General features: G+C 38.1%; 1 protein-coding gene across 1 annotated transcript in view; it reads right to left on the reverse strand.

Annotated features, from left to right (window-relative positions):
* The window catches only part of OBI1 (ORC ubiquitin ligase 1), a 64,137-nt gene that overhangs the window by 22,640 nt on the left and 15,009 nt on the right, over positions 1-26,488 (reverse strand). The window contains exons 2-5 of the mRNA XM_007941514.2: positions 19,539-19,674; positions 15,969-16,060; positions 13,150-13,398; positions 9,349-9,437 (exon numbers count right to left, since the gene is read on the reverse strand). Coding sequence (XP_007939705.1) covers positions 9,349-9,437; positions 13,150-13,398; positions 15,969-16,060; positions 19,539-19,674 — 566 coding nt within the window. The remainder of the gene's footprint in view (positions 1-9,348; positions 9,438-13,149; positions 13,399-15,968; positions 16,061-19,538; positions 19,675-26,488) is intronic.

Raw genomic sequence — 26,488 nt, forward strand, 5'->3', positions numbered from 1 at the left:
GCCCTGCCTGCCTCTTTCAGAAAGACTCTCCTTATCACCGTAAACCACAGTTTCTTGCCATTCTCTGAAACCAAACTGCTGTCTCTGCTATTTGTTTGTCCCTGCATGTTTGTTTCATGTATTTCAGCTCTTGCCTTCATCAGACTATGAGCTTCCTGCAGGGAGAGATCATGTTTCATGGGTTTTAATTTTTATTTTAAATTTTTCTAATATTCACATAAGTAAGGAAAATAACATACTAACCGAACCCCACTCAACAATTATCACCCCCATTCAACAATTATTAAGATTCTTCCTCATTTGCTTTATATACATGCAGTGAATTGCTTGATGTGGCCCTTCTAGCCATTGTCCTCCATTCTGTGATGTTTTGTAAACCCATTATCCATGTCTGTCTGGGGTGGTGTGGTAGTTAAGGTCAGGTATCAACTTGGCTGGGCAGCTGGTAGTAGTCATTCCCTATAATGACTGGCAATTGATACCTGTGAATAACAATACACACAAATAATACCCATGGAAGCAGCAGTTAAAAATCAGAAGAGGACGTATTGCATTGGGCAAATCTGCTGCAAAAGACCTTTGTCTAAGGGTTGAAGAACAAAGATGTTACTTTGATGGGATTTAGGTTATTTCTGTTGGGGCAACACAGGTGGAATGTATCTTGAGTCCTGCCTTGTTGGAGGGTATAATTCAAATTATACCCTTAGCTTCCCTGAGGGTAAACCTATGAATCTCCTGGGAAGATTCGCCCTCCTCTTGCTCGGGTTTTGTGTCTTGGCTCATCCTCATCTCACCCCTGGATTTGGGACAGCAGCCGTCTTCTGATCTGCTGATCGAGGTTCATCAAACCCTGAGAGTTGAGAGGATCCTCCAGGCCTACTCACAGACCCGGGATTCGCCAGCCTGCCAGCCTCCACCACTACTACGTGAGATGAACCCTTGGGTGTCTGTGAGTTCTGTGAGGTGTTACAGTGAAATACAGAACCCTAAGACTGGGGAAATTACTGGGAGGAGGAGGAGGAGTTAATGTCTGAAATGAAGGAGTGGTATGGTAGTTTGGACATATGGGAATCTTTGACCTCTGCCTCATGGGGACTGGCCTCATGCTGATCTTTCTAAGAGAAACTGTTCAAGCAATACATATATGGAGCTATGGTGGCACAGTGCCTAAGGCACTTGACTGCTAACCAGGTTGACAGTTCAAACCCATGAGCTGCTCTGTGGAAGGAAGATGAGGCAATCTACTTCTGTAAAGATTTACCACCTTGAAAATGGGGGGTTGCTATGAGTTGGAATCAAATCGATGGCAAGTGAGTTTGTTTTTGGTTTATTTATGTGTGTATGTGTGTGTATGTACACACACACACACCTGACTATAAATGATATACCTTGTAAATATTGCAGGTTTGGTTCTAACCCACTATAATAAAGCAAACAGCACAATAAAGTGAGTCACACGAATTTTTTGGTTTCCTAGTAAAAGTTATGTTTATGCTATACTGTAGCCTACAAGAAGCTCTGGTGGCATGCTGCATAAGGCATCTGACTGCTAACCAGAAGACTGGCGGTACAAACCCACCAGCCACTCCCTGGAAGGAAGACTGGGCAATTTACTTCTGTAGTGATATCACCTTGGAAACCCAAGAAGGGGTCACTATAAGTCGGATCCTACTGCAAGGCAGTGAGTTTGGATTTTTTTTTGGTAGCCTACTAAGGGTGCAATAGCATATTATGTTATATTGTAATAATTATCAAAATGTGACAGAGATAAGAAATGAGCACATGCTTTTGGAAAAACAGTGCTGACAGATTTATTTGACACAGGGTTGCCACACACCTTCAATCTGTAAAAAATGCAGTATCTGCAAAGAACAAAAAAGCTAAGCACAATAACAACGCTGTCATTATATGCATACACACAAATACCCTTTTTTGCTAAAGTACTCTATATTTCATATGCATTAAAAAAATGGGGATTTTCTTACAATATCTAAATAGAGCTAATAGTAATTTTTGGTATCATCTAATACTTAGTCTATATTCAAATTTACCTGATTGCCTCAAAAATACCGACAGTTGCTTTGTAACAATTGGTGTTGAAGTAAGATCCACAAACTGCTATGTTCCTTAGATCTCTTATTGTAAAACAGCCCCTTTCTCTTTTGTCTCATCAATGATTTACTGAAGAAATCTAGTCATTTTTCTTATTGAATATCCCACATTGTGGATTTGTCTGTTGTATCCATACAGTCTCAGTGCTTTACTTTATATTAATTTATTCTACAAAATGCATAAGGAGCCAAATATAAGCCAGAATTCAATAAAATGTGGTGGCTATAGCAGTGAATAGTAATACCCGTGAATAACAATACCCACAAATAATACCCATGGAAGCAGCAGTTAAAAATCGGAGGAGGACGTATTGCATTGGGCAAATCTGCTGCAAAAGACCTTTGTCTAAGGGTTAAAGAACAAAGATGTCACTTTGAGAACTCAGGTGTGCCTAACCCAAGCCATGATATTTTCAAAAGCCTCATATGCAAGTGAACGCTGGACAATGAATAAGGCAAACCAAAAAAAAAAAAAAAAAAACCCAAAACAAAACACTGATGCATTTCAATTGTGGTATTGGCAAAGAAAACTGAAAATACTACGGACTGAAAAAGAACGAACAAATCAGTTTCGATCTGTTTTGGAAGTAGAGCCAGGATGCTCCTTAGAAGCGAGAATGGCCAGAACTTGACTTGCATATTTGGTCATGCTTTCAGAAGGGACCATCCTTGGGAGAAGGATATCATGCTTGGTAAAGTAAAGGGTTACCAAAAAAGGAAAAGACCCTCAAGAAGATGGACTGACACAGTGGCTACAACAATGGGCTCAAGCACAGCAAAGACTGTGAGGATGGTGCAGGACTGGACAGTGTTTTGGTCTGTTGTAGTAGGGTCTCTATGAGTCAGAGCCAACTCAAGAGCACTTAACAACAACAACAACAGTAGTGAATACAATAGCCACAGTCCTGACTTAAATAGAAGAAAGCTGTGAAACAAATAATTACACAAAATGTTAATGTTTGAGAAGGAAAAAAAAAAGGTTAAAAGAAATTATAACAAGGGAACCTAATCAATTTTCGGGACCAGAGAGGGTATTTGTCTTATATAATTCAAAGCACCTAGTACAGTGTTAAATAAATAAGTTTCTGGGTTGGTTGGAGAGTGAGCTATCTCCAGAGATCAATTTTCATTGTAAACTAAAGGACCTACAACTATTCTTTAAACATCTATCTGAGTTTTCAATTACCAGTCAGAATCCAAACCAAACCAAACCCTCTGCCATTGAGTCGAATTTCCACTCATACAGACCCTTTTCAGGGCAGCGGAGAACTGCCCAATAGGGTTTCCAAGGCTATAAATCTATACAGAAGCAGACTGCTTTGTCTTTCTCTGCGCAGAGGTTGGTGGGTTCAAATCACCGAACTTCTGGTTAGCAGTCGAATGCTTTAACCACTACACCATGTCTCCTTACACAATCAGAATTTAAAAAATCAGAATTTAAAAACCAAACACACTGCCATCAAGTCAAGTCCAACTCATACCGACCTCCATTGGGTTTCCAAGGATGTGTGTCTTTATGGAAGCAGATTGTCTCATCTTCCTCCTGTGGAGCAGCTGGTGGGTTTGAACCACTGGCCTTCTGGTCAGCAGCCACATACTTTATCTACTATGCCACCAGACCTCCTTACCCAATCAGAATACTGGGCAGAAAATCTAGCCCTGAGTCTATGGATGGACTCTGGCAATCCATGAATTCTCTGAAATTGTATGCAATATTATGTATATGGTAGTCTGGGTGTGAGTGAGTAGAGATACGCATTTTCTAGCAATAAGGGCCAAAAGCATTTTTCAGTCTGTAAGGTTACTTAAGCCATGAATCCTGACATTAGGTAACAGAGAATTAACTAAGTAAAGGCCAATCTGCCAAATATTTCCAAATCCAATAGCAAAGGATATGTTGGAATCATCCAATGTCTTGAATTATCTGTACCTCAGCTGCTTTCCATTTGTCCATAAGGATAAGAATTATTACTATCACTAATTAGAGTTTATCTGTTTTTCTTTTGGAAAACTTCTTAACAAATGTTAAGACTAAATTAACTATATGAGCTCTAAACATTAAATCTGATTCTCCTTGGAATCCATATTATAGAAAACTGAAGGAGCAAAGTAGTAGTTTCCTTTGTTGTTGTTGTTATATGTCGTTGAGTCGGCCCCAACTCATAGCGACCCCTCCTTGGGTTTCCGAGGCAGTATCACTACGGAAGTAGGATTGCCCAACCTTCCTTCCGAGGAGTGGCTGGTGGGTTTGAACCGCCAGCCTTCTGGTTAGCAGTCAAGTGGTTTAGCCACTATGCTACCAGAGCTCCTAGTTTCCTCTAGGTAAAATAAATTATTTTACAAGACAAAGAAAAATTCAGGAAGTGATCGCATAAAGAAAATGAATGCATTTTCTGGACTACTAGTTTAGATATTAGGAAAATGAATTTTTAATAAGGTATGGGATCTCATGAAAACTAAAAGTATATCTGCACATTGCTCAAAAATAATTTAAGTGAAAGTTAGGGAAATAAATATACACAGGTACAGTTTAAGATAAAGAGCCCTGGTGGAGCAAGAGTTAAGCCCTCTCAGCCGCTAACCAAAAGGTTGGTGGTTTGAACTCGCCCAGCCAATCCATGGGAGAAAGACCTGGTGATTGGCTCCTACAAGGATTGTTGTTGGGTACATCAAGTCCATTCCAAATCACAGTGACCACATATGGCAGAGTAGAACCGCCCCATAGGATTTTTTTTTGGCTGTAATCTTTATGGAAGCAAGTTGTGGCCACTGCAGTGAATTATCGAACCCAGGAGAGAGGTGGTGGGTGCTTTGGGAGGAACGGTTGCCAGGTATTTTTTCTGCAGAGCTGCTGAGTGGGTTCAAACCATCCTTTGGGTTAGCAGCCAGATCTTAATCAGTGTTCTATTAGGGCTCCTAGAAAACCCCATTGGTCAGTTCTACTCTGTCACAGGGTCATTAAACTCACTGCTATCAAGTCAGATCTGACTCACAGTGATCCCTCCTTGGGTTTCTGAGGCAGTATCACTACGGAAGTAGATTGGCCAACCTTACTCTGAGGAGTGGCTGGTGGGTTTGAACTGCCAGCCTTCTGCTTAGCAGTCAAATGCCCCAGGCACTGCACCACCAGAGCTCCCCACAGGGTCATTACGAGTTGAAAATTGACTCTATGGCACCTAACACCATCACCACCACCACCACACTTTAAGATTATATATAATGAAAAATAAGAGAAGAAAAATTGTTGTTGTTGTTGTTAAGTGCCATTGAATCAGCTCATAGCAACTCATAGCAACCCTATGTACAACAGAATGAAACACTGCCTGGTCCTGTGCCAGCTCCACGATCCCTGCTATACCTGAACCCATCGCTGCAGCCACTGTGTCAATCCATGTCATTGAGGACCTTCTTCTTTTTCGTTGACCCCCCACCTTACCAAGCACGATAACCTTCTCCAGGGAATGGTCCTTTCTGACAACATGACTAAAGTAGGTGAGACAAAGTCTCCCTTCCAAGAATGTTTCCCCTTCCAAGAAGCATTGCAGCTGCACTTCTTCCAGGATAGATTTATTAACTCTTCTGGCAGTCTATGGAACTTCTCAGAATTCTTCGCCAATACCACAACTCAAAAGCATCAATTCTTCATCGGTCCTCCTTATTCACTGTCCAGTTCTCACATGCATAAGAGGCAACTGAAAACACCATGGCTTGGGTCAGATGTATCTTAGTCTTCAAAGAGGTATCTTTGCTCTTCAGCACTTCAAAGAGGTCTTTGGCAGCAGATTGCCCAGAGCAGTATGTCATCTGATTTCTTGACTGGTGCTTCCATTGGTATTGATGGTGGAACCAAGTAATATGAAATCTTTCACGACTTCAATCTTTTCTCTATTTTGTGATGCTGCTTACTGGTCCAGTTGTGAGGATTTTCATTTTCTTTATGTTAAGCTGTAATCTATACTGCAGACTGTAGTCTTTAACCTTCATCAGTCAGTGCTTCAAATCATCTTCAATTTCAGCAAGCAAGATTGTGTCATCTGCATATCACACATTGTCAATAAGTCTTTTGCCTTTTATAGTCTTTATTTTGAAAACAGTGTTATAATCTTTTGAAATGATTATTCTCTGTTAAGAAAAACAGTAGCACAGAATAATCATTTTAAAAGATCATAACACGATTATTAAAAAAAGATTATAAAAGGATATTATTTTTATACAATTCCATCTACATCAGACCAATGTACAATATTTAAGTCTCCCTCAGTGATATCAGATGCTAGTCTAGTTTCTGGGCAATAGCATGATATTTGATTGAACTTGGAAAGAATTATCTTCCTAATTTTTTCCCTTTCTGGTGTCTAAATTTTAAAGCTGTCTCTTCTGTATGACTGTAGACTATGTCTGCTCAATTTCTAGAGCATATCAGAGACTAAGGCCATGTGTATAAAAAGCACATCATGACATCTAACCAAGCAGGTAAGAGACAAATACTCAAGGCATTTCCTAAACCAAGGGAATTAAATGGAACGGATTATTTATTTTTTTATTTGCTTGCATTTACTTTCAAACTCCTGAATTCCATATTGTTTTCCATACAAGACAGGAGCTCTCTTCAGGTGAACCAAATCTGGGTATTTTCAGCTGTGGTCAGCTTCTCTCTGAATCCCACTAGAGTTTGGTGATGCAGAGTAAACAAGGCAATAAATCAAATGCAATGCATTTAATATCTCAATGCATTGCAAATTGATCTGGAATAGGGGTCAGTTCAATTCGTTTTTTTTTAAGTGAAACTTTTCACATTAAGGCAAGGGAAGGGAAAGAAAGGAATAAAAAAATAAGGCAAGTTCTAAAGTTATATTGGTTTCAGATGTGCGGTTTCTTGTTTTAGGGTAAACCAAAGCCAGGTCTCCTCAGGTGAGATTCTTCAGTTATTTATCAGGTTGGAACCAAAGATATTTAAAAACACATCCTTGTGGCTGGCATTAAATCTGAAATCTGGTGGGCAAGTTTTCAAGAAATAAAAGCTACAAACAAAATAGCTTTAGTTCCATTCAGCACACTGTGGGAAATGGCTAATGGACAAGCATTACTATGACTGCCAAGGCAAGCTGCCAATAAATGATAGGAACAGAAATTCTAATGCCAACATAACAACACTTCCTAAGCAAGTTTATTTCGCTACTTTGTCAAAGTAGGAAATTATCTGAACCAAATGGAAGAAAAATGGGGTTGTAGAGCAGAGGTAAAGGAATTGTATAAAAGTTAAAGTTTTGCTTCATTCAATGAATCCTATTGATAGGGATTAAAGCACTTAGCTGCTAATCAAAAGGTCAGTGGTTTGAATCCATGAGCTGCTTCACAGGAGAAAGATACAGTACTCTGCTTCTGTAAAGACTGTAGCCTTTGAAGACTGTACCCTATGTGCCAGTTCTAGTCTGTTCCATAGGGTCATATTAGTCAAAATTGACTCAATGGCAGTGGGTTTGGTTTCGGTTTATACTTCTTTCACTGTTAGTTTCACTGCTTTACATAATTATGGTTCATGTCTATCATTTCCTGATAGCACATTTGCTTTATTGAAGACAACATTTTCTTCTGCTTTTCCTTTTTTTTTTTTCCTGTAATTTATTTTTGTGGTTGTTCTTGAAAATACACACAGCAAAGTACACACTGATTCAACGATTTCTGTATGTACAATTCAGTGATATTCATTACCCTCCTTTCCCGAGTTGTTCTTCCCCCATTAACATAAACTTACACTGCTCCCTAAGTTTCGTATCAAATCTTTTAAGTTGCTGTCGTTAAATTGATCCCATAAAGATAGATCTTAAAAGAGTACAATGTTCAAGACAGACATTCTTTACTAGTTAAGCTAAATTACTATTTGTTGTTAAGGAACTCTAGTGGCATAGTGCCTAAGGCAGTTGGCTGCTAACCAGAAGGTTGGCAGTTCAAACCCACCAGCCACTCCGCAGAAGGAAGATGGGGCAATCTACTCACTGCCTTGGAAACCCAAAGGGGGTTGATATGAGTTGTTTTTAATTATTTGTTTTTAAGAAGACTTCAGGGGTTATTTTTGGTTTAAGGATTACAGATGATCTCAGGGTTCATCCAACCTTAGTACTCCACAAAGTTTGGATGCCTTTAGAATTTTAAATTCTATTCTACATTTTCCCACTTTTGTTGAGGATTCTTCTATAGAATCTGATCAAAATGTTTAGTAATAGTAGCCAGGTACCATTTTCAATAGACAAACACAGAGCTGTTTCTGCTGGGATAAGTTTCCATTGTTTGCTTATGTGTGCCTTGCCTTTTTTCAAGAGAAAGAAATGAGATCTAAAGGTTGAATGAGAAGAAAGTGGAGGCCTGATATGCTATTCCTCAGAGAGGCTGCCTGACCTCAGAGGCAACAGATTTTTCTCAGTTGTCATTTTTTTCCTAGGAAAAGAAGAACCACAAGTGCTTATCTCCAATCATCTCTATGTCTTCAACTTTTAATTTCCAACTGTTGCTATTTTAAACAGGCAAACCAACTTTAAACTGGTCAATAGCTACATTCTCTGAAATGGAATTAAATAAACCATCCAAACATAAAGGAAGAATAAATTCCCTTAACTGAAGAGTTTTAAATTAGTCAAAAATTTAATGAATGATGCCTTAAAATTCCATTTTAGATAGGCTTTTTATTGTAATGGTTAAGAATACAAATTCTGGGGCTAGACTATCTGGGTTCAAATTCTATGTCCACCAGATGTTCAGATTTAGATAAATAATTAACTTTAGTTCTCTATGCCTTCATTTCCTCATCTGTAAATAGGGAAGAATAACTGTTCCACACCACAAGATGTTGTACCTGACACAGAGAAAGCACTGAATGCTAATTATTATTATGATTACCTCAGAAAGGAGCCAAAGGGCATTACATTAACCTGCCTACTATTTTGTTATGTTAATAGTATCAAAGAGTTACATGTAAAGTCACTTGTCTTAGGTCACATAAAACAATCCTTCCAATAATGAGAAGGAAAAAAGGTTAAGAATTAAATCCTTTAAAATTAGCATTAATTAAGGCTCAGGTTTTACCAATAAAACAGTAACACACTTTACTATCAGAGGTAAGATATTTTACCTAAACCTGTACGCTTCAATAAGAGTCAAATTAAACATACAAACTATCATAGGAGCCAATTCTAAAACACTGACTTAATCTGAAACATTGCTCTGTGAACAAAATACTTACTTCTGGGGTGATCTGTTATCAACTTCAGCCTTGAGTCGTAAATTCTCCCTCATCAGGCCACCGTTTTCCAATTTCAATTTTTTATTTGCCTTAAAAAAGAGTTGAAAATAAATAGATACAAGCTAAAACAAAAGTACATTGTAAAAATTATCACATGACCCATCTGTATTTTTTAGAACGACAATATCAGAAAATGGAATTCTAGTACATGGCCTTCAGAACCTTAAAATCACCACTGGGAATGACTTGTGAAATTGTGAACACGACTAAGCATTTTAAATCTATATTCCCCAAGCACTTTGCAAATCCCCTATCCGGGGAAATAAACAGAGCTATATTAGTTAGCACAGAGTCATTAAGAGACCATACAAATGGCAAATGCATGCTTTTTTTTTTTTTTCTTTTTCACTTAACTGAATTACTTTAAGCATGGTAACATTATACCACATGCAACTATTAGCAAAATTAATGTCAAAGAGTTAATTCTATAGCTATGAGATTGAGTATTTTGGTTGTTATTTAAAAATATTTTTGTACTGATAAATCTTATATATGCTTATTGAATCACCTGCTTTCTTTAAAAAGGTTTTCCCAATGCCCTGGCTCATAACTTCTAGGATCCTTAAAATTGGGTACATATTTTCTAATTAATCCCATGGACTCTTCCTTTGATTTTTCTAAAAAAAGAAATCTCAAGCATGATTTTCTTTCTAGAATTGTATGATAGCGAAAAAGCACCTAACAAAACACTAACTGCCAGAAAATATAGAGCCTCGATATTGATTCTGGCTAGCCTGAAAAGTAGTGTACTTAAATTTATAGTCTTCCTAAAAGGTACTTCCTTTAAGTTCTCTAGTCATTGCATTTGTGAATACTAAAGAAAAATAAGACTTCTAGACTAGAAACAACAACAAGAAGACTAGAAACCAGCTTCACTAACCTGGAAAGAAACATTCGTACTTGGCTAGAATATTTACATTCTAAGTAAGTGAGGGTTAAACCAAGAAGCTTAAAAACAGATTTCAAAAATTTGATCCATGTTTTTAACTAATGTCCAGAATGCCTCACTGTGTATTACCTGCCTATCTGCACACAAATGCCCCATGATTACAAGGGAAGCATGGCAGAGTATCCTTTTGGGTATAAAGCAGAGCTCTGCTACTTAGATTCATCCAGGTTCCTTGTGGTCTCTGGACATATGCTTATCTTCAAAGTTGCTCACAAAACGGGACTGTGGAGGGTTAATTCTTTAAGTGACTGATAAACACCATTACTGCCTCTATGAAGATATAACAAAAGCCATTTACTTCTTCATACACACAACGAATTAAGCCCTTAAGCATAGCACCATAAGAGGAGGCACTTAGTGAATGCTTTTTGATGATGACAACAAACTTAAATTAGAAACTTATTTGTTTTCCTTTCCCCATCCCCTACTATATCCCTATGTTTCAAGGTCTCTCACCAGCCCTGTGGCTCTCTAATACCTTCCCATTATGGGCTGGCTAGTTCTTCAACTATCAGAGATATTTCAAGTCCAGGAATCTTAGGTGAATTCAAATTATGAAAGTAGAGTTCTCCCTATTTGTTGTACCAAAAACAATAATGAAGACTTCAGCTAACTATTCCACATACTCAACACTGACTTGGTAATAATACTGGCCTCATAATGGTTCAAAACTCATCTAGTTCAGAAAATATCAGAAAAATAGTCAACTGCACTCATTCTAAGTAGTCCTTTATTCCGAATCTATTGTACTCCTGTATCTTATTTATAGTATGTTATTATTTTGTTACTTCCTGTATGAGTTTTTGTCTCTGCTGCCCACATTCTTTAATTCATTTCTGCCCAATTTACAGCCTAGTACTTAATACTAATATTTCAATAGGGCTTATTAAATGTCCCAAATAACTGAGATTTAATGGTAGCTTTGGGTAGTGGATTTAACATATGAAACATTAAGACAGCAAAAAGAAATTAACTGTGTTTTATGTACTCTTCTTTGATACACATCCCACACCACTGTTATGAGGTGAGAGTAAAACTTTCAAATAGAGCCTCATCCTCCAAGTAAAACCAAATCCAATGCCACTGAGCTGATTCCAACACACAGCAAGCCTATAGGATAAAGTAGAACTGCCCCATAGGTTTCCAAGGCTGTAAATCTTTAAAAAAGCAGACTGCCACATCTTTTCCCTGTGCAGTGGCTGCCGACCTTTGGGTTAGCAGCAAAGTTCTCAACCACTGCACCATTAAGACTGCTTATGCTCTAAGTAAAGATGCATTTATTGCTAAAGATTTAAATAAGGTTTTGTTAACTTTGAAAAATATCATATAGAGTTTACTGATGTCTCAAGAAGAGGCAGAAAAGTTAAGACAACCTAGTAGATTGATAAATACTGCAAACTGTACCCTCCCAACTGTCATTCCTTTTTGTATTCTTTTCTTATATAAAACAACATGTTTATGTTGGCCATCAATACCCAAAGAAACTATACTTTTTCCCTAAACATATAAACTCAGTGCAACTATATCTATAGTTTCTATTATCTGAAAATACTAAGTTCCCTCCTTCCTGTCACTTTGTCCTCTAAGCTCAAACAGCATTTATTTTACATGTGGATGTGTGAAGATGTCTTAGTGTATGCATAACGTTGTAGAACTTCTGTTATTTAACCTCACTGAGGATCTGTCAGCTAATATACAGTGGGCACTTCTTAAAAATACCATATAGAGCTCAGTAATGATTTAGGAGACAGGATTTAGTAACTTAGCATAAGAATGGTATTTTAAAGGACCGTAGATAATTTGGAACCCTGGTGGTGCAGTGGTTAAAGCGCTCAACAGCAAAACAAAGAGTCAGTGGTTTGAACTCACCAGCTGCTTTGAGCGAGAAAGACAAGACAATATGCTTCTGCAAAGATTTACAGGTTGGGAAACCCTATAGGGGCAGTTCTACTTTGTCCTATTGAGTTGTTGTGAGCTGGCACTGACTTGGCAGCAATGGGTTTGGTTTTGATTTGACAGGTTAAGTGAGTGACTGTGGATCTGGGTATTTACATTTAGCGTAACAGGACTCCGCTGTGTGAAAATGTGAAATCAAACTAAAAGCTGGTTCCTTTGGTCAACAGAGCTTCACAGGACTTGACTGTAGCTTCCAGTGCTACTGGCATATATCTCATCTCCATTTCTACACTGGAAAAAAAAATCAGGTTTGCCTTTTTCACTTATGCACTCTATTTTGTTGGCTGGACAAGAAGATAATTTAAAAAGTGAACCAGGCTCATAAGCCACAATACCCTTTTGCATGAAATACTCTAAAGTGGCTGGTCATTGCTTTCTTAGAATTAGTCATTAAACCTTTAACTATATAATTATAGTCTTAAGAATCAGAGAATGGTAGTGTTAGAAAAGATATGGTCCAAATCTTTCATTTTATAGGTAGGGGAATGGGTATGTTTGTTTTTATGCATACAGGGTATATCACTGATACAAGCTTTAAAAAAAATTAAGGCAAACCTCAAAGACGAAGAAAATAGAAATAGATCCTTTAAATTGATGTCATTCTCCTAGAAAAAGATGCAAACTCATACAGATGCACTATAGAGCCTCCAATTATAGTCACAAATGGAACCACCTGATATTTCTTGGCAGCTAATGACATTGAAGAAGAAAAAGTAAGTTTTCCTATTGCACATAAATGCTCACCTAGGGGTTTCATCCTTCCCCCACAAATCATCTAATGATGAGTCACCATACTTTTGAAGGTTCTTAAAGTATTTTTAAAAACAACCACTTACCTCCTTTAGCTTATCTACATCATCTTTCACTTTTTCATAGATTTCATTAGCTGTTCTGAGTTTTTTCTTCCACTCTGCTACAGTTTCTGAGTCAATTTTACTTGGATTATCTACAACTGGATGTTTGTCTTCGTTTTGGTTGCCCTGCATCAAGGTTAAAGGATCCAGAATAGTCTTGATCTGTGACTCCAAGCTGAGATTTTTACTCTTAAGCTCTTCTACCTCTTTCTGTAGACAATCTATTTCATCCTGAAAAAAGGATTGCATAACATTAGATACTAAACACATCTATGCTAAACTGAAGCCAATGGTTTTTTTTATTTTATACTCAATATTCTATAGATGCATAGATTTATGGATCAGAATAGTTATATAGCCAGAAAATCACAAACATCTGAAATTCTCTAAATGTATTCTGACTCTCATAAAAAGTGGCATTTCTGCTGCTTTCAGTGTAATGTAATCATAGCTTGTGGTTTTAAAAAACTAAAAATGTCAAATCTTTGATTCTATTTAAGATATCATTCATAGAACAAGAAAAGTTGGTTGAATTCTAACAAGGAAATACTTTCTATTTCAGAAGAAAAAGTTGAGGCACATTTAATGACTTCACTGAAAGGAATTAAAAAATACAGTAAAGATCAAGCTGATCTATTAAGAGTTGTGTTTAATGTTAATATTTTGCTTCTATACTGAAGTAGGAGTGAAATCATGTCACATTTCCTTTCACTTTTAATTTCAGGACAATACTTGTAGTTAATTTTTAATTTTTAACTTTTCTAGATTCTTGTTCTTCAATTGCTACCATGACTATCTTAAGTACTAGTCTTTCCCCTCTGGCATGACTTATTATTTTAAATCCAATCACTAGACATTTGTACTAGAGCCTTTTTCTATATACCATTTTTTCATCTATAATAGATATTTCATTAAACAGAAGTTGTTAGAAATTCTGTTATTAGAAAGTAAACTCCATATGCCTAAGCAGAAGCAGTCCTAGTGGCTCAGTAGTTAGAACGCATGGCTGCTAACTGAAAGGTTAATGGTTCAAACTCACCAGTTGCTCCATGGGAGAAAGATGTGGCAGTCTGCTTCAGTAAAGATTTACAACCTTGGAAACCTATGGGGCAATTCTACTCTGTCCTATGGGATCACTATGAGTAGGAATCAACTCAAGGGCAGGTGGGTTTGGTTTGGGTTTGTACTGAAATAGCTCAATCTGCCAATGATTTCTCAAAGAATTTGAGTAGGACTTAAGTATGTTAAATATTCACTTAAGTATATAAGAATACATTGTAGAATTAACAGATAATACAATTTACTGTTATATATATTTCTAGTTAAACTGTCATATATATTTCTAGTTAAATAGCATTATAAAATGAGATAATCATTTTATTTGTTGCAATTCATGTATTAACAAAAATAAACAGGAAAACACATGAATATTTTTATTCAAATCATTTATTTAGGCTTCACTTCATCTAAAAATTTATTTGAGGTAGGTGAAGTAGTTTGCATGTGTACATTTTAACTTAAGCATATTTTATGTCCAAAAGGAGATCAGTAATATTCCCTCTTCAGTCAACATAAAACGATAATAAGGCTTAAAGTTTACTATTCAAAAGCATGTTTTCATTAGCATGAATTAATTTAGAAAAGTTCCATCACCAATGTCAATTTAACCTGCCCATTCCCTTTTAGACAAGAATATGAAATAGTGTATATGAAGGTTAAGGTTGTATGTCAACTTGGCTGGGGCCTGATTCTCGAAGTGGTTTGGCAGTTACGATACATTCATCCCCCATGATGAGGTCTGATGTAATATAATCACCTCCATGATGAGATCTGCTGTGAGCAACCAATCAGTTGAAAAGGAGTTTCCTCAGGGGTGTGGCCTGCTTCCAATATATGTGGACGATGTGGAAAAGCTTTGCTTGACCTAGCTCTTGCATCTGGCTCATCATCAGCTGACCTTTGGCTGTCTAGACTTGAACTAGCAGCCTACCATGTTGTTGTTGTTGTTGTTATGTGCCGTCAAGTCGGATCCGACTCATAGCAACCTCTCCTTGGGTTTTTGAGGCAGTATCACTACGGAAGTAGATTGCCCCATCCTGCTATACTGCTTGCCAATTCTGGGATTGTTAGCCTTCATAGCCTATAAGCCAGCAGCCTGCCATCTTACTTGCCAATCTTGGATTCATCAGCCTCTGCAACCAGCAGCCTGCAGTATTCCCTGCCAATCTTATGTCTGTCAGACCCTGCAGCTATGTAAGTCAGAAGAAGCCTCCAGCGTGACATCTGAGCCACAGACTCGAGACTTGCCAGCCTCTACAACTGCGTGAGCCATTTCCTTGAAATCTTTCTCTCTCTCTAAGCTTCACTGGTTTTGCTTCTGTAGAGAACCCAGCCTAACAGCATATTTCATACTAAAATTTCTTTGTTGATAGCAGACTTAACATATACTTACTTTACCAGAATTGGTAAGGCATAGTCTTCAGGGAATTTACATTCAGAAACAAAAACAGAATGGAGGTTTTCATCCATCACTGTTTACCATAGCATTCATAATGCCTTGTGAGAGTCAAAAGACTAACTTTCACAAGAGAGTTTCCTTAATCTCCCAATTTCGTAAGGCAGCAAATTCCAAAATTATGTGTCTGTTGAGGTACAGATTTAAATTAAAAAAGGAAATGCTTCCATTTGTTCCCTTTATCTCATATCCTATTCTCCCCTTCTTTAATACTAAAAAGAAAAAAAAAAATTATTTCCCCTTAAATTCAATGCTATTATCATTTTAAACTTTAATTATTATTTACCTCATATTCTTTGTGGAGTAACTCAAGTCTAGTTTTCCGAAGGTGCTTTCTGACCGTATGACTTAGAATAGGTTCACTTTCACTTGTTCCTCCTAAGAACAAACAAACAGGCTTCATTTTTCATTCCGATTTGGGCAAAATGAAAATGAACTCTTTACTTATTTTTTTTAGATAATTCTCTAGCATAACTTCTACCCTTCCTCTTATCTACACACTCTAGGCTCCCATTCAGACCTACTCTCTATCCCAATGCTCAGAAAAAAGTATCACACAACACCCTAAGAAACACCTTCAGTAAAATATCATTAAGTGTATCTCATTATAGTACATTCCATGAAGGCAAAGCCTATATTTTATTAATGTATTATATTTGTACTACTACATATTATGAAGAGTAGACAATTGTTGAATAATGATAAGATCAATTAGCTATTCAAACCAGTATCACAACTGAAAAGATTAATGGGTCTTTCCACTGATTCCAACAACTCAGATACAATGGATTAGGAGTCACAGCATTAATTGAATGCCCAAGACTTCTCACAAATATTTTCAAAATGATTACTTCCTGAGAGCTCTTCACTTATGCTGTGGCTACCCTATTTTTCTTAGCATTATGTATTTCTTAGCATCATGATAGCAAAGGCATTTTACAGATGTTCTTTTTCAGGACTTTTCTTTTTTAAATTTTATTGTGCTTTGGGTGCAAATTTATAGAGAGTATTTGTTTTACATTCAACACTTCATATACATTTGATTTCATGCCCCAGTTACCATCCCCAGCCATAAAAAACTCTCCTCCCCACCCATCCCTGTGTCCCTGTTACTACCTCCACCCTGTGCCCTTTTTAACTATGCATTCCTTTCTGTCCAGCTTTCCCTCGATGTAAATGCTGCCCCTCTGGTGCCTCATGGCTGATTGCTCTAAGGGGTGCATTTCCCTACAGTAGGTGAGTATATAGCCCTGGGGTAGGTGTTCTGCATATAAGTCTTTCTACTGTTGGGCTGAGAGTCGATCCATAGGAGTGAGCCCATTTCTAGGCCCAAAGGTTAACCTGGGGCCATAGTCTCGGGGGTTCCACCAGACTCTACTCAGATAGAGTAATTCTGGTCATTTTTGTGTTTTTGAATTTTGTTCCACATTCTTCCTCCATTCTATCCAGGATCTCCAGTTTTGACCCCTTTCTGAGTGGTTGGCATCTAGTTTTTCTGGTCGTGGAGTCATGAAGGCTAAGGTCCTCATGGTCCACCTTATCCTTGGACTAACTGTTTGCAGTTGCCTTTGATTTTCTTCACTCTTCTTTAATTCAGATGTGAGAAGACCAATAGTTACATCTTAGATGGCCACTCGAAAGCTTTTAAGACCCCAGTTGCTACTCACCAAGTAGGTTGTAGAATAAGATTTTACGTACTATGCTGTACCAATTGTGCATGATATCCCCCAAGACTATGATCTCGAGTTGGTAGGCCCAGTGATTCTCACTCTCAAAGTGTCTGGTTATCTCTGAAAGGTTACTCCAACTCTGTCTTCTGTTGCTTCTGTAAAGTGTGTGGCTAATTTTGTAGCACAAGTACATATGTAAGGTTATCTTCAGTCATTATCTATCCTTGGTCTAGGGTATATTCCTGTCTACTGACCCCCAACTGATCTTCTCACCTGTCTATGCATTTATCAGTAGCCTGGTGTTTGGTGTTAGAGGTAATGCAATAATGTGCATGTACTAGTGTCTGCCTCTGTTATCTATATCTTATGTCCATGTTTCAGTGTCCTTCCTTTCCCCAATGTCATCATGCTGGTCATAGACTCTTTCCATATCATCCCTCCCCTCACCCAAATCAACATGTGATCCCCCACTAGTCTGAAAGTTTTCCTCCCCTTCCCTCCCATTCCCGGTAACCAACAAAGTGAGTTTCCTTCCCTATGTAAACCTTTCCTTGACTTTTTACAATGGGCTCATACAATATTTCTTCAGAACTTTACAAACCAAAGACAGATGATCTACTTGAGAGAGTTTATGAACTGTCACTTAGATATGAATGAATGAAAGCATGAAAAGAGATCTGAAAAGAACTGAAGGGAAAACAAATTATTTTAATCATCGAAGCTCATATTCTGTAAGAAAAGATTTGACTCCTTGGTGACTTTCAGCACAGACAAAAAGATTAGAGATTGAAAGGTCCACAATGTAGCATGCAACACAGAAGGCAATTACTCCTCCGGCCGCCTATATCCAGATCCTCAAGAAAGAGATGTTGGAGCTACCTCTCATTCCATCTCTGGATATCTTAGTTCCAAAATCCCACTAGTTCTTCCTTTGCCTCTAGTATCCGTCTTCTCCCTTTTCACTTCCATTGTATAAATCTTATTTATGACCATTGTCCTTAATTTCGGACTATTACAATGACTTAAGTTTTCTATATATGACTAATTAAATATTCACTTTCAATTTCTCTTAAAGCAAAAACAAAAATCATTTTAATTTTTACAATCTAAGAGAAATAACTTGTATGAGCATAATAAAAAAACATAAACTAAAAATGTTCTTCAAATATTTTATTTTTCAAGGATCCTCTCAAGTTTTTCCATCTCTTGCCCACAATATGTGAAACTCTTTTTTCCACCCTTAATCCAGACTTACTACCTCCACCCTGTGCCCTTTTTAACTATGCATTCCTTTCTGTCCAGCTTTCCCTCGATGTAAATGCTGCCCCTCTGGTGCCTCATGGCTGATTGCTCTAAGGGGTGCATTTCCCTACAGTAGGTGAGTATATAGCCCTGGGGTAGGTGTTCTGCATATAAGTCTTTCTACTGTTGGGCTGAGAGTCGATCCATAGGAGTGAGCCCATTTCTAGGCCCAAAGACATTAGCAAAAGTCTCTTACCTAACTTACTTATATCCTGTCTCTCCCCTACAATCCAATTTGTATGTCACTACTAGAATACAATTCCTAAAGCATATTTTGGGTCATGCCACTCTTTTGCTCAACACCATCATGTCCACTTCATCTTCCATCCCACCCAAAGAGCAAGTACCTGATTTAGTTTGTTACTCTAGGTTCTCTAAAGTCTCAATTTACTTTTCAGTCTTACTTCAGTAGACAGATCTAAAGGAGATTACTCATCATTTCCAAAAACATGTCCTACTTCTAATTTCCTCTGCACAAAATATCCTCCCAATTCTTTAATAGTTGAAATTTTAACCTGAAGGCTGCCTACTTCATGAAGCCTTTCTCAGTGTTCCTAAATGAACTTCTTTGCCTGAAAGTTCTAGGCTGTTTCATTGGCCCTTAGAATCTGCTGCTTTCAATCTTTAATACTTTGGTCCATAGGTATAGCCTCTCCCAGAATGCAAACTTCATAATGCCTTAAGGTTGATTTCTCTTAGCATCTTTCATAATGCCTATTATTCCTCAGTTGCTCCACATATACATTATACAAATTACTAATCCACCCGCCTGATGTTCACCAAATAACACCACTGAAAATTGTGTATTTCACTCTTTCCCAACACATATATTATCTGGAGACAGTTTCAAGTCTGCTTCTACATGTATTAAAACAGGCTCTTACCGATAATCTCTTTACAAGGATTTTCAGGTGTGATGGGGACTCTGCAAGCTGGACACTGGCTATTATTCTTCAACCACAAATCGATGCAAATTGAACAAAATACATGGTTGTTGATGCATATGACAGGCTGGCGTACCTTGAAAAAAGAAACATTACTTTTAGCACAGGGCAACAGTCGTAACTAGAAACCTAGTATAGTTTAGTTTAGAGCAAACAAATTGCTTCTCTGAAGTAAATCAGAATAGGTGCTTTAAACAGGAATACAAAATGTCTAGGATTTATAAAAGTGTGTTTCTTACAAGAAATCTCATTTTTTCACATATAAGATATAAGCAGAGATAAGAGCCACAGAGACTGAGAGTTTTAACATATTATGAAAATCTTTCTTTTGAACCTATCTACACTCATGGGCAAAAAGAAAATACTTTTTGTTCCACTGAGGCTGGGCTAATTTTCAACTTACTCTATTTTAGAATTATGAAATATTAGGATTAGAAGGTTCGTTAAAGTCCTTTTCACCCAGTTATTCATCTTAGGCTTCAATCCTTCCATCAATTCATTTCACTACTTACAGAAAATAGCAATGGACAATTAAGCATTGACTTTTTACTAGAAATTCCTTAAAATCTAAGAAGTACAAAAGCTAAAACAACCCCAAAACTCATGAGTCACATTTTCAAGAGATTTATAATCTAAACACCAAACAATGCTGACAAAAATACCAAATAAACAAATCCCTGAATCTTAATGAAGTACAATAAAACCTTATATTTATATGTTGTTGGCTGTTGTTAGGTGCTTGTTAAGTTGTTCTTGACTCATAGAGACCTTATGTATGACAGAACAAAACACTGCTTGGTCCTGCACCATCCTCACAATCATAGCTATATCTGCACCCACTGTTGTAGCCACTTTGTCAATCTCATTGAGGGTTTTCCCTTTCTTACTGACCCTCTACTTTACCAAGCATGATATTCTTCACTAGAGACTGTCCCTCCTGATAATATGACCAAAGTATGACACACGACGTTTGGCCATTCTTGCTTCTAAAGATGATTGCAGCTGTACTTCTTCCAAGACAGAATTGCTTGTCCTGTATATTCAATGTTCTTCACCACCATCACAATACAAATGCATCAGTTCTTCTGCACTCTTCCTTATTCACTGTGGTGGTTAAGTCTGTGTGTCAACTTGGTTGGACCTGGTTGAGTGGCTGGGCAGCTGGATGCGGTTATTCCTCATGGTGAGATTGGTAATTAACTCCATGGTGAAATCTATTGGAGCAGCCACGTAGCTGCTTTGGGTATGTGGTCTGCTTTCCGTATATAAGCAGCAGCTTTGGGAATGGTCTCCAGCCTATGCTTGGCCCCTGCATGTAGCCATGTTGTTGTTCAGCAGCCTGCCATGCTCTGCCAACCTTGGAACTTACAATGGACTCAAATTAATGGCCTGCCATGTGGTTTGGTAACATCGGGACTGTGCCATTTTATTTGCTGACCTTGGGCTTGTCAGCCTCAGCAGCCAGTAGCTGCCTGAGTGAAGAGATGCCTCTAGCTTCAGTGGGCTGCGAGCAAGAGGCAGAGCTGAAGCCCAAGGTCAAGGGGCTTTCACACAGCCCCTAGAGCCTCGCACTTTGAACTTGGACTTAAAGGCTCCAAACTGTAAGAGAACAAACTCCTGTTTGTTCAAGCCATCCCATTTGTGGTATATTCTTGTCAGAGCGGTACTAAGTAACCAGAACATTCACTGTCCAATATGCATGTGAAGGCTATTGAAAATACAAAGGCTTGAGTCAGGTGCATCCTAGTCTTCAAAGTGACATCTTTGCTCTTTAATAAAATACTTTAAAGAAGCCTTTTACAGCAGATTTGCCCAATACAGTATGTCCTCTGATTTCTTGACTGTTGCTTCTATGAGCAGTGATTATGGATCCAAGCAACATGAAATCCTTGACAACTTCAAACTTTCATCCATTTATCATGATGTTGCTTATTGATCCATTTCTGAGGATTTTTGTTTTATGTTAAGGTATAATCCATACAAAGGCTGTAGTCTTTGATGTTTCAGTAAGTGCTTCAAGTCCTCTCCCCCTTCAGGAAGCAAGGTTGTGTCATCTGCATATCACAGATTATTAAAGAGTCTTCCTCCAAACCTGATCCTGCATTCCTCTTCCTAGAGTCCAGCTTCTCAAATTATTTGCCCAGCATACAGATTGAATAAGTATGGGAAAAGGACACAATCCTGACCCACACCCTTCCTGATTTTAAACCACACAGTATCCCCTTGTTCTGTTCAAACAAGTGCCTCTTGCTCCATGGACAGGTTTTTCATGAGCAGCACAAGTAAGTATTCTGGAATTCCCTTTCTTTGCAATCCCATCCATTATTTGTTATGATCCACACAGTCAAATGCCTTTGCACAGTCAATAAAACACAGGTAAATATCTTTTTGGTATTCTCTGCTTTCAGCCAAGATCCATCTGACATCAGCAACGATAACCCTCATTCCACACACTCTTCTGAATCTAGCTTGAATGTCCAGTAGTTCCCCGTCTATGTACTGCTGTTACCATTTTTGAATTATTTTCAGCAAAATTTTATTTTCATGGGATATTAATAATATTGTTTGATAATATCCACCTTCTGTTGCATCACATTTCTTTGGAATGGGCACAAATGTCGATCTCTTCCAGTCAGTTGGCCAAGTAGCTATATTCGAAATTTCTTGGCAAAAACAAGTGATTGCTTTCAGCATTCAAACCATTTGTTGAAACATCTTAAAAGGTATTTCTTCAATATCATCGGTTCTTGATCATATGCTACATCCTGAAATGGTTGAACATCACCCAGTTCTGCTTAGTACAGTGACTGTGTGTATTCCTTCCCTCTTCTTTTGATGCTTCGTACACTGCTCAATATGTTGCCCATAGAATCCTTCAATATACCAACTAGAGTCTGAAATTTGTCTTCAGTTTTTTAAGCTTGAAAAATGCTGAGTGTGTTCTCTTTTGGTTTTCTGATTCCACATCTTTGCACATTTCATTATAATACTTTGTCTTCTTGAGCCACCCTCTGAAATCTTCTGTTCAGCTCTTTTACATCATCACTTTTTGCATGCAATTTAGCTACTTTCTGTTCCAAGAGCAAGTTTCAGAATCTCTTCTGACAGCCATGTTGGTCTTTCTTTCCTGTCTTTTAAATGACCTTTTGTTTCCTTTATGTATGTCCCTGATGTTACCCAAAAACTTGTCTGGTCTATGGTCACTGTTGTTCAATGCATCAAATCTATTCTTCATGATCTCTAAATTCAGGGGGGATAAAATCAAGGTTGTATTTTGACTCCCATGGGATTATTTTAATTTTCTTCAGCTTCAACTTCAACTTGCATATGAGCAATTTATGGTCTATTCCGTCAGTCCCTGGCCTTGTTCTGACTAACGATATTGAGCTTCCCCATCATCTTTCCCACAGATGTAGTCAATATAATTCCTGTGTATTCCATCAGGCATGGTCCACATGTACAGTCACCAATTATACTGTTGAAAAAAGGTATTTGCAATGAAAAAGTTGTTGATCTCCAGTGTTTTTTATCACCAAAGGTGGGTGTTTGTACATATATACACACACATATATGTATATATGTACATATATACATACATAGGAGCTCTGGTATCACAGTACCTAAGGCATTTCACTGCCAGAAGCTTTTTTTTTTTTTTTTGGGGGGGGTGTTTAAATATGTGTGTGTGTGTGTGTGTGTATATGCCACTATATATATATAGTGGCATAATGCCTAAGGCATTTGACTGCTAACCAGAAGGCTGGTGGTTCAAGCCCACCAGCCACTCCTTAAGGTTGGGCAATCTACTTCCATAGAGATACCACCTCGGAAACCCAAGGAGGGGTCTCTGAGTCAGGATCAACTCAACAGCAATGAGTTTGGTTTTGAGTGTGAGTGTGTGTGTGTGTGTGTAGACATAAATTGTGAGCAAATTAATTTTCCATACAACAGTTCATACACATTTTGTTTCATGACATTGATTGCAATCTTCACAACGTAACAACTCTCTTTCCACTTCCTGTGGTTACCTTTTTTCCGAGTCCTTCTTTCCTATGCATACCTGCTCTTGGAGTTGTGTCCCTGAGCAAATAATGCCCTTCTGATCTCCCATGATCGACTGTCCTGAGGAATGTACCTACCTGGTATTAATGTTCAACTTATATGCCTGTCTATCGTTTGGCTGGAAGCCATGCAAGTGAGTTCAATTCTAAGCCTGGAGCGCTAGGGAGCACAGTCTCGGGGGCTTCACCAGTCTCTATCAAAGCCTGGTCCTTTTTATGATTTTGAGTTTTGTTCTACATTTTCCTCCCACTCTATCCAGAACCTCCTGCACTGATCACTTTCTGAGTGGCTGACAGTGGTAGCAGGGCATCATTTAGTTCTTCTAGTCTCACAGTCATGTAGGCTGAATTTCTCACGGTCCACCAGTCCCTCGGACTAATTATTTCCAAACCAAGGGCATACTTTGCAACTACAGATGCTTCTTCTTTGTTCCCAACTTTTGCATTCCAATCACTAAAAATTATCACTGCATCTTCACTTCATGTTTTATCAATTCTAGACTAAACTGATAGCATTGTACTTCAGAACAGATCTTGAAATGTTCTTTCTGATGATGAATCTGATGCTATTTCTCTTCAATTTGTCATTCGTGGCACAGCAGACCAAAAGACTGTCTGATTCAAAGTTGCCAATACCAGTCTACCTCAGCTCACTGATGCCTAGGATACTGATCTTTAGGTATCCCATTTCATTTTTAAAAACTTTCAATTTTCCTAGAGTCATACTTCATTTATTCCACATTCCAATTATGTTTGCAGTTGTTTCTTCTCATTTTGAGTGATGCCACATTGTTGTTTTTGTTGTTGTTGTTGTTTGCCATCGAGTCGGCCCCGACTCATAGCGACCCCTCCTTGGGTTTCCGAGGCAGTATCACTACGGAAGTAGGATTGCCCAACCTTCCTTCCGAGGAGTGGCTGGTGGGTTTGAACCGCCTGCCTTCTGGTTAGCAGTCAAGTGCCTTAGCCACATTAGAGCCATGAATTCTACAAAGGGCTTCTACATACATCTCTTTTTCCCCTTCCTTTTTTACTACAACCCTATGAAGTAAACAGGGTTATTTTACAAATAAGAAAACAAAGGCATGAAGAAATTAGGTGGTTGCTCAGGGTTAACTGGGTGTTTTAATTATGTGTACTTATTTTTTCAGGGTGTAAACAGAAAAGGGAGGGTTGCTTTGGCTTTCTTCACAACATTTACATTGCCTGATATTACCTGTTTGTTTACATATCTATTGTCTCCCCTATTAGAATGGAAGCTCCAGGAGAGCAAGAACTTCTTTAGTCTCCTAAAAGACAGCCTAGTACATACTAGACAGTCAATAAAGATTTGTTGAATAAATTAATTAATATTAAGACAATATTAACATTCAATTAGCTGGGGAACTTGTCAAATAGCACAAATTTAGAAAGAAAATAGAGCAAACGAATGCTTAGGCTTTCATTTGATTTTCATGGTACTTCTACTGTGGGACTCAAAATGCTTTAAAATCATCTTCATTATTTTTCTTGTCCCAGGATCAGTAAAATACTAGTGCAAAGTCCTTCTGCAGTGAGGACTAGAGGACCAGACACTATGGGAAAGCAAAAGAAATAGAAGGAGAATGAAAAGACAGGACTACCACAAGCCACTTCCCTTAGAGAAATGTTTGTGCTGCTCTCCGTGCCTCAGAGTACCATGATATTTTGAAAGGGGCTGGACCCTCAAGGAAATCACAGATATATGGCTATGACAGGCAGGTAATCAATCACTTGTGTCTTACTTCAAAGACCCTATAATCTCTGTCTGGCTTCTTGAACATTTTAGAGTTCTTTTGGTTACAAATACTAACGTGAGAATACTGAGAATATAATCCAAAAGGGATTGGGACTTCCTCTTTGAGACCTAATTCTAATTCATTCAGGTCAGTAAGTTTGACAGGACCAATAAAAACAAACAGAAAACTAAGTCTATGAAGCACAGCTTCTTACCTCTTCTTCCAAATTGTTCCTTATTAACACAAGTAAATGCTTATATCTGAAATATTCTTGGTCAGTGTCTCAAGTGGCTCACAACAAGCTTGAAATTTCAAGTTCTGTATTTTCTTCAAAAGTCACACAATTCTCAGTGGCAACGAGAAACAGGAAAACACAGAGAGGTACATGGCAGAGACAGAAAACAAAGATGAACCCTTTTGTACATACAGTACTGAGTCGTCAGTGACAGCAACCATTGATCTAGAGGTGGACAGATGGGTGGACAAGCTGAACGATCAGGTATGTCTATGCAAGGAGGAATGTGCCCATGACCATGTATAGGGTTGGCAAACGATGTTTGCATAAGCATATTTGTATGTTCTGTAAGAATGTCCAGCTAAATAATAGAGCAGACAAGGGTGGTGACTTCTTGGCCACAGCCAGTTACCTGGAGGGAGTGAGTAGTTGGACCTGTGGGCTTGGGACCATGATCACAGGGGCTATGAAGCTCAACTGGCATAACATGCTACACAAAAACATTGTTCCACATCTTACTTTGGTGAGTAACGGCTGGGATCTTAAAAGCTTGCAAGTGGCCATCTAGAAAAAATGATGGGTGTTGCCTAATCCAGAGAAAAGAAGAATGAAGAAAACCAAGGATGCGTGGAAACAATTAGTCCAAGAGACTGGTACACCATGCGATCCTCAGCCTATATAACTATGAGACCAGAAGAACTAGATGGTGCCTGGCTACCACAGTCAACCACTCGGAGGAGGATCTGTGTAAGAGATCCTGGATAGAGTACGAGAACAACGTGGAACAAAACTCAAAATTCTTTTATACATACATACATATACATATATACATATATACAT

The sequence above is a fragment of the Orycteropus afer genome, unplaced genomic scaffold, assembly GCF_000298275.1.
Source record: "Orycteropus afer afer isolate SDZICR_OR568_19922 unplaced genomic scaffold, OryAfe1.0 scaffold00081, whole genome shotgun sequence".
In the NCBI taxonomy this organism is placed as follows: domain Eukaryota; kingdom Metazoa; phylum Chordata; class Mammalia; order Tubulidentata; family Orycteropodidae; genus Orycteropus; species Orycteropus afer.